Source organism: Apteryx rowi, unplaced genomic scaffold (assembly GCF_003343035.1).
Source record: "Apteryx rowi isolate R43461 unplaced genomic scaffold, aptRow1 scaffold_32, whole genome shotgun sequence".
NCBI lineage: Eukaryota > Metazoa > Chordata > Aves > Apterygiformes > Apterygidae > Apteryx > Apteryx rowi.
This window is the reverse complement of record NW_020449641.1, coordinates 718,244-726,876: the sequence shown is the minus strand read 5'-3', so window position 1 is coordinate 726,876 and position 8,633 is coordinate 718,244. Positions and strand designations below refer to the sequence as shown.

The 8,633-nt window shown below is 65.9% G+C and overlaps 1 protein-coding gene across 1 annotated transcript; it reads right to left on the bottom strand.

Moving 5' to 3' along the window:
* Positions 1–10: 10 nt before the first annotated feature.
* On the bottom strand, positions 11–8,073 carry CLCN2 (chloride voltage-gated channel 2). The gene is made up of 20 exons (XM_026070991.1): positions 7,917–8,073; positions 7,009–7,140; positions 6,714–6,842; positions 6,171–6,304; positions 6,004–6,081; positions 5,813–5,891; positions 4,963–5,088; positions 4,671–4,755; positions 4,432–4,533; positions 4,237–4,321; positions 3,973–4,128; positions 3,633–3,702; positions 3,236–3,346; positions 2,620–2,830; positions 2,324–2,457; positions 1,880–2,049; positions 1,648–1,753; positions 1,485–1,558; positions 1,068–1,118; positions 11–157 (listed from the first exon to the last, which is right to left on the bottom strand). Exons 1-20 carry the CDS (start codon positions 8,071–8,073, stop codon positions 11–13), a joined length of 2,337 nt encoding a protein of 778 aa, XP_025926776.1.
* Positions 8,074–8,633: the final 560 nt, after the last annotated feature.

Sequence of the window (8,633 nt, the reverse complement as noted above, 5' to 3'; positions counted from 1 at the left end):
GCCCCTAACTCTACCAGGCACTGTACTCCTTCCCCTCCATGCTCAGCCCCCATCGGGACCTTGGGGGGCCTGGTAGGGCAGGGGGTGCCCAGTGGCACTGCCAGCCCCCCCGTCTCACCTCCAGCGGGGTCATCTTGTCACCCAGCTCCAGATCCTCCTGCAAAAGAGGTGGTGGTGAGCAGGCCTGGCAGGGCAGTGGGACGGCATGCTAGGCACAGGCAGGGTGCTGGCATGGAGTGGGCAGGGAGCAGGCAGGGAGCTGGCAAGGTTCAGGTGGGTGCAAGCAGGACACAGGCAGGGCACGGGCAGTGTGAAGGCTGGGCACAGATGGGGTGTGGGCAGGGTGCAGGCAGGGTGCACGCAGTGCACAGGCAGGATGCAGGCAAGGTGCAGGCAGGGCATGGGCAAGGTGTGGCCAGGGTGCAGGCAGGGTGCAGACAGGGTGCAGGCAGGGTGCAGACAGGGCGCGGGCAGAGCACAGTCAGGGCATGGACAGAGTGCAGGCAGGGCATGGGTAGGGTGCAGGTGGGGTGCAGGCAGGGTGCAGGCAGGGTGCAGGCAGGGCTTGTGAAGGGTGCGGGTGGGGTGTGGACAGGGTGCAGGCAGGGTACGAGCAGGGTGCAAAAAGAGTGCGGGCAGGGTGTGGGCAGGGTGCGGGCAGGGAGCAGGCCAGGTCCACGACTGGCTGAGAGGAGCTGGGCCTGTGACTGGTTGAGTGGACATAGGCCATGTCATGATTGGTCAAGCAGAGTCAAGCCAAGTTTGTGATTGGTTGAGAGAACGCAGGCTGTGTCATTGGCTGATCAATGTGGGGCTAGTTCCCTGATTGGCTGACAGGATATGGGTCACGTTACAATTCACCAAGCAGATTTGTGACTGAGAGGACACAGGCTATGCCATGATTGGTGGAGCAGAATAGAGTCTGTCAGAGATTGGCTTGCACACACCAGGCAAACATGATTGGCCAAGCAGAATTGTGCCAGGCCCCTGATTGGCTGAGAGGATCCAGGCTGGGCTCCGATTGGCTGAGAGGAGCTATGCCCAGCCTGTGACTGGCTGTAGCTTACCGAGATGGAAATGCGGACGTGTTTGACCTTGCGCTGGGCGGTGCCCTGGGCCTGGCACCACGCCAGGGAGAGACAGAGGTCAGGCATGGGGCAGGCAGTGGGGCCCGCAGGCAGCGATGGGCAGGGACGGGCAGGGATGGGCAGGAATGGGCAGGAACGGGCAGGGATGGGCAGGGATAGGCAGGGATGGGCAGGAATGGGCAGGGATGGGCATGGACAGGCAGGAATGGGAAGTATCAGGGAGGGACAGACAGGTATGGGCAGGATCAGGGAGGGATGGGCAGGGATGGGCAGGGATAGGCAGAGACAGGCAGGAATGGGTGGGGACGGGCAGGGATGGGCAGGACCAAGGAGGGATGGGCGGGGACAGGCAGGACCAGGGAGGGATGAGCAGGGATGGGCAGGGGGGCACCTCACCTCGGTGGGCTCTGCAGCAGTGTTGGCACAGAAGAGGCTCTTGAGAGCGATGCCGGTGTGGTCAGTGGTGCCCGCTGCGGACACAGAGAGTGTGTCAGGCCCATGGGGCACCATGCCTTGGGGTCCAGGGGGGGGCCAGGGTGTGGACAGGGCCCGGACTTACCCGGGGGGCTCTCCGCCAAGCCGCTGGGCACCCGCTTGAGCGCTGACTTCAGGGGCTTGCGGGAGCCGCCGCGCACGGGGGCGAAGGATGACGCCTCAGTGCTGATCTGCGGGATGGGGCATGGTGCCAGGTGGGCGGCTGCTGCCCTGGGCCACCCCCCAGCAGCCAGCCCCCACCCCGGGGAAAGGTGGCAGCATCAGGCCGGCTGCCCAAGCCCTGCCAGCATCCTCACCTGGAAGCGCACACCTGCGTCGGAGAGCCGGTGCCCATCCTCGGTGGTGCCCGGCTGCTCTGCCAGCACCTTTTCCCGCAGGGCCTGGAGCCGTCGCTCAGGGCTGAGCTGGTGGCTGAGCAGGGACACCACCTGCGCCCGCTCAATGGAGCCCAGCAGGATCATGGACTCTGCCAGCAGCGAGGGACCCGGGTGTGCACTGTGCACCCCAGGCACCAAGCCACCAGCTGCAGGAACGCGGCTTGGATGCCTGGGTTCCTACCCCTCACCCTGTGCCTTGGTTTCCCTGGTGGCCATGCAAGAAAAGGAGCCGCATGCTCACCTCGAGCAAGCAGCCATGCCACCCTCTGCCTGCCCCACTGTGCCCAGCTGTGCACATGCCGGAGGAGCCCACGCTGGGGTGGGGGTGGAACCATACCCACTGCCCCCATGCCCATGTCTCACCAGCTGACTCCACCAGCGCCAGGCTCTTCAACTTGGTGCTGTGAAGGACGTGCTGCAGGTCTCGGTATTTGCAGTTGAGGGTGATGTAGCGGATGTCCCGCACCATGATATCCTCCACCCGCACGTTGTATTTCCTGCCCAGGGTGACATAGTGCCCTCAGCATGGACGGGCACAGCCAAGCCACCCACCGAGGCACGGCGGCTGCAGGGTTTAGAATGGTGCCACATCAGGGCTGGCCAGGGGTCTGGGGACATTGGTGGGGATGCCATGGGGAGGGCCTAGGGGTGGCACTCACTCGTGTCCCCAGCCCAGCTCGGGGAGATAGGGTAGCTTCTTGATGCGGATGATGCTGTCGTAGAGGGAGGGCTGGAGGCTCTGGGCCACAGCGTTGGCCAGGATCACAGCGATCATGACGGGCAGAATGTGGGAGATCTGCCCCGTCAACTCGAAGACGATGACAGCCGTGGACACCGTGTGGGTGACAGCGCCTGACAGCGCGGCCGCCCCTGTGCCCGCGCATATCCCCGAGAAACACAGGGGCAGCCCGTCAGGTCCCCACCTGCCTGCTCGTGGGGCTGTCCTCCCACCCTGTCCCTGGGGGACCTTGGGAACATCCCTGAGGACACCTGGGGACATTCCCATCCCTGGGACATCCCCCATCTCCAGGGAAACCCCAAGCCTTGGGGACACCCCCATGCCTGTGAGATCCCCTAGCTCCAGTGACACCTGAGCCTTTGGGACCTCCTAGGGACATCCCTGGCCCTGGGGTCACCCCAGTCCCTGGGGACACTGCCCCAGCCCTGGACAAGCCCCAGAAACACTCCCCTGGGCTCTTTTGGAGCATCTCTGAGCAAGCAGCAGTGCGGTGGGCATGTGGCGTTCCCGTGTCGGCCCACAGGCACAGTGCTTACCCACCACGGCGTAGCCCCCCGGCACGATGCGGTAGGTGTTGCTGTTGGTGTGGATGCCGTCTGGGAACCAGGCCGCCATGCTCTCACCCACCAGGCGCCCGAAGGCTGCCCCTGCCCAAAGAGAAGGGCTTGGAGTGGGCAGGGGGTCCGTGGGGCCGGGCAGGGATGTGGGGTGCCCATCAGGCTCTCTGTGTGCCCAACCCAGCCTCTTCTGCACCCACATTGTGCCCCTCCTTGCTGTGGGTGCTGCCAGGGGAAGGGGACGCCATGGAGGAAGGTGACTCCTCCTGTGCCTGGCTCAGTGCCCCATGAAGTGTCCCATGAAGCCAAGGCCAACAGAATCCCTCCTCCCATGTGCCCGAGCGGTGGACAACATGCTGGGGTGGCAGGCTCTTACCAATGACAAAGACGGGCATGAAGGCTCCACAGGGCACGGGGATGGTGGTGGCCAGGGCTGACATCCAGAACTGCATGGTGGGCACAGGCATGCATTAGTTGGCACCCTGGCCTGGACCTCCTGCCAGCTCCAGCCATGCCCCCCCAGCTGGCATCAGAACTGCCTGCTGTGGAGCAGGACTTGGGCACAGCACTGTGCTGTGGGGCAGCCTGGTTCCTCTGAGGAGGCATCCAGCCAGCGTCTCCCTGGTGGCACCTGGGGACACCCAGCCAGCACATCCTTGATGGCATTTGAGGACATCCGCCAGTGCCTGGGCTGGTACCCCCAAGGAGATACCCACCTTCATGAGGATGAAGACGACGAGGGTGACGAAGACGTTGGAGCGAGGGTGGCGCCAAGCCTCCAAGATGCCCATGTACTCAAACTCCTCACTCAACCCCTGCTTGGCCCACGTTTGGTTGTCGAACAGCGTCACCAGGGTGTCCTTCTGGGTGAGCTGCCAAGGGGCAGGGGTGAACGGGGGCAGACACTACCCACGTGGGGGGCCAGTGTGCTGCCCTTTGGCCCCATGGCAGGCACGGTGGGCACAGGGCACCATGGGTACCTGGCCAGCCATGAACTGTCCGAAGCCGGGCGGGAAGGTCAGTGTGGAGATGAGCAGCGTCACCAGGGCAGGAAAGAGCAGACGCCTGGAAAGGTGGCATGGGATGACGCCAGTGCATCCCAATGCCTGCCACCCCCCCAGCTCCTACCATGCCAGGGTGACAGTCACTCTCCCCAGGGGCTGCTGGGCACCTACTTCTTCATGAGGAAGCGGTTGATGGTCTTCTGGCGGCGCATGAACTGCACGATCTTGCGGTTGAGGTAGACGAAGAGCGCGCCCCCAAAGCCACTGGCGATCCTGGGCATGGGCCCGGCATGAGCGCCCATGTTGTGCCCCACCACTGCTGAGGGGAGCCCAGCCGGAGCAGGGACCCCGCGGCCACCAGGACATCCCACAGGGGAGTTGGATGGGTGCCCATGCATGGCCGCACTCACCCGATGACAGCGAAGGCAGGCAACTCCTGCAGGTCGAAGGGGAAGTCGAGGCGGAAGCGGGTTTTGAACAGCGCCGTGATTGTCTCTGGGGGGCATGGTGGGGGTCAGCGGGGGTGGCAGAGGTCCCTCTGTGGTCCCCTGGGCCCATGGGCCCAAGCAGCCACCACCTCCTGCTTGCCCTGGCAGCAGCCAGCCCTGGATAGGCGGGGCAGGCAGGGTGGGCAGGGCAGGCAGGGGTGCCCCAAGCGCAGGCAGGGTGGGCAGTGGTGCCCCCTGGGCAGGCAGGAGGTACCTTCATCCTTGTTCCAGACTGCGAGGACACGGAAGATGAAGGCGCTGAAGGTAGCAGCGAAGAAGCCGCGCCAGTAGTTGCGGACGGCAAAGAAAGTGGAGGTGACCTCGATGCTGAACAAGACACCTGGCACCAGGGGGAAAGACACGAGGGAGGCGGCGAAACCGAGCCAGGCCCCCCGGGCACCTGGCATGCTTCCCGCCTGGAGTGCCCATGCTCGTGCAAGGCCCGCGTGGGGCCGGATGGCCCCACAGGCACGCTGGCTGGCAGTGAAGGGCTTCCCGGGGCTCCTTGGCAAAGCACACGGCCAGTTCCGCAGCTATCTGCAACAGGCACTGGATAGCAGAAGACGGCACGAGCAAGAGGGCAGTGCAGGGATGTGAGCAGCGGCAGAGGGGCAGGAGGCAGATGGTGTTGAGGGTGGAGCACACACAGGCACATGGACAGATGGATGGGCAGCCGGGGCAGCTCAGCACACAGAGGGCAAGGAAAGAGTTAGACATATCACCAACCTACGGGCAGGGCTCAGTGGGGCCGGAGCAGGGAGCTCCCTGGAGTGCAGCGCAGCAGGGGGAGAGGACGAGACGAGACGTTACACCTTGGGGAGGACGACGCCTGCTCCTCCCTTCCTCCTCCCCACGGGCACCCCCGTCTGCAGCGGTGCTGCCCGGGGCCTCGAAGGAGGAGGGACAGGCAGGGCCCTACTCCTGCCTGGCGGTGCCCGTGGGGGTCTCCAGGTGGGAGGACCTGGTTTCTTCTCCAGAGAGGCCCAGGTGCCTGGGCAGGATGTGCACGGGGGGCTGCAGCAGCCGCTGGGGCAGGGGCTGGGGGGCACTGGGGGCTGCCCTACCTCCAATGGGGGCGGCGAAGCAGCAGCCGACGCCAACGGCACAGGCGGCTGCCAGCATTTCGATGTTCCTCGCCTCGTTCTGCGGGCGGAGGGGCAGGGGGTGAGCGGGCACTGCCCCCCAGGGCTCTGCCAGCCCTGCCGAGCGGCACAGCCGGAGCCCCCGTCTCCCCAGTGGCCCCGCGCCCGCTCACCTCGTAGATGCCGCCGAAGAGGGAGAGGAAGCGGCTGAGCAGTGCCGCGCACATGCTGGCGATGTGGACGAAGGGGCCCTGTGGCGACAGTGCCGGGGCTGTGAGGTCGGGGCGTCCCCGCGCCGCCGTGCCCCGCTGCCTGCCCTGGCCCCGAGCCTGGCCCTCACCTCCTTGCCCAGGGGCATGCCGCTGCCCAGGGCACACGTCAGCCCGATCACCTTGGCCACGAAGGTCTTGAGGGTGAGGTACTCCTTCAGCACGACGCCCCGCAGGATGGTCTTCATCTCGGGGATCCCTGAGCCTGGCGCCGCGGGGACAGCCCTGACCCAGCAGCCACCACCCGTGGCCATGGGGGAACCCCTGGTGCACGGCTACAGGAATACCCCTGGGACTCCCACACTGCCACGGCAAGACCACCAGAGACACCTTTCCACACTACAGCCCAGGGGGACCCCTGGGGTCATCCCCATAGCCCCGTAGAGGACCCCAAACCCCATAGCCCTGCAGATGACCCCCAAACCGTAGCCCTGGGGGCCCCACCCCGTGGAACCAGGGATACCCTTAGGAGAACAGCCTATAGCCCTTGGTAGAACCCCAGGACTCCCAACCCCCTAGTGCAGGAGGACACCCCAGGAGTCCCCCACTGCAGGGACACCGCCGGGACAGCTCAGCCACCCACAGGGGTGTCTGCAGTGCCAGCAGGGTCCTACCCACAGCCTGGGGTGCGAGGATCTGGGTGAAGCCGGCCGAGAAGGTGATGAGCACGGTGGGGTAGGTGACCCAGGCCAGGTACTGCAGCAGCACGTTGGTGTCCAGACCCCCGTACATCCACTTCTGGGCTGTGGGCACAGTGAGTGATGCAAGTCATGGGCGGCAAGGGGCAAGCAATGGCCCCATGCACCAGGCACGGGGACCCTGCTCGCACTGCTCCCTGGGCCCCGTGCCTCATGCCTGAAGCCACCCCATCATCCTTGGGAGTCCCAGTGCCCACCGGTGCCCGCTCACCTTGGAGGCACGTGGCGATGGCAAAGTCCATGGCCCAGCTCACCAGTGCCATGACCAGCCCCAGGAGGATGAGGAAGATCCAGTCCTCACCCACCTTGGAGATGAGGAACTGCTGGCACTGCACAGCGCACACTGCGGGCACAAAGGCAGGCTCAGGACCGGAGCGAGGGGCCAGGTGCCCCGGGGACAGGCACAGGCTCTCCTCTCCCCACACTACCCCAGGACATTGCCGGCAGGGCTGGCAGGGACAGCACGGCCACACGCCTCCGCGTGAGCACGCAAAGCACAAGCGCTCACAGCTGGACACGCACAGCTGCACACCTCCTCCACAGGCATGCACACACACAAGCAACATTGTGCACAGCCCACACCCCAGCACCGTCACCCCCCCCCCACCACCACCACCAAGATGTGCAGCTACAAGCAACCATCCGCAGACACCAGCGTGCACACTCACACATGGAGTGCAGACAACCGCACACATGCTGTGCACAACCTCACAAACCCAGGCACACGGGCTGCTCGCGCACACACCGTGCAGCTGTGCACGCACACATCTGTGCGCGTTCATGCATGCCACCGAAGCACGGGCTTACACACAACCACAAGCTCACATGCGCGGTACACACAGCCCCACACGGCTACCTACACACACAATCCTACAAGCACTGCCCCCCCCGGCACGGCCCCCGGCAGAGGGGCCGGGGCCCCCGGTCCCTGCGGCGTGCCCAGCTATTTTGGGCCATTGTGCGCCCGGTGCCCGGCGGGCAGGTGGCATTGTCCTCGGCGCCAGCGTCCCATGACAGCAGGAGAAACCCTACCCGCGGCGGGTGGCGGGGAGGGCAGCGGTGCCCCGCTCCCGCCTGAGGCCGTGCGCACTCGGTCCACGTCCCGCCCGCAATCCTTACCGCGGCAGGGGGCACAGCGGCCCTGGCTGTACTCGAGCAGCTCCGAGGGGCGCCGGGGCCGTGTGCCGCCGCCATCCCAGCGCTCCTGCTGCAGCCGCAGCCGGGCCGCCTCGTCCTTGGCGAAGGTGCCCAAGTCCTGCGTGTAGCGCCCATACATCTGGCAGGAGAAGGAGGGGGCGCGGGCGTCAGGGTAGGCAGGGACGCGCTGTGCTGGCTGCAACCCCCCCATCCCGACCATCAGCGCCCACATGCCCTGTCCCAACCCAGTCCGGACCTGTGCCCGGAGGAAGCACCCGCTAGCTCGGCCCAGCGCCAAGCTGAGACGGGGAGGAGGTGCCGGGCTGGGTAGGGCCCTGCCTGCACCCACACACAAGTGGGGAAACTGAGGCAGGGCAACCAGGCATGCCAGACCCGGGCGTCCCAGCCTCCAGAACAGGCATCCCCAGTGCCAGGGAAGCAGAGGAAGAAGCCGGGGGGGTGCTAGGTGGGGGGGCACTTGGCCATCGTGTCCCGGGGAGGTGTCCGGGGAGGTACGGCTCAATGCCCAGCCGGGAAAGGCTGGGCAGATAACACGGCAGGGGGATCGATGGCAATTGTTCCCCCGCGTGCTGTGTTTGCCCGGCTGGTACCAGTTCCCAGCCCTGCCCAAGTGTCCCAGACATGGGCTGGGCTGGCAGTGGGTGGGGAAGAGCCTCCGGTTACAGGAGTATGCAAGCC

Coding starts and splice junctions, on each gene's coding strand:
- CLCN2 (XM_026070991.1), bottom strand. CDS start 8,073: ATGTATGGGCGCTACACGCAGGACTTGGGCACCTTCGCCAAGGACGAG. Junction 7,141..7,916: donor CCGCTGTGCCCCCTGCCGCG/GTAAGGATTGCG, acceptor TTGTGCCCGCAG/TGTGCGCTGTGCAGTGCCAG. Junction 3,703..3,972: donor TCGTCTTCATCCTCATGAAG/GTGGGTATCTCC, acceptor CCCACCATGCAG/TTCTGGATGTCAGCCCTGGC.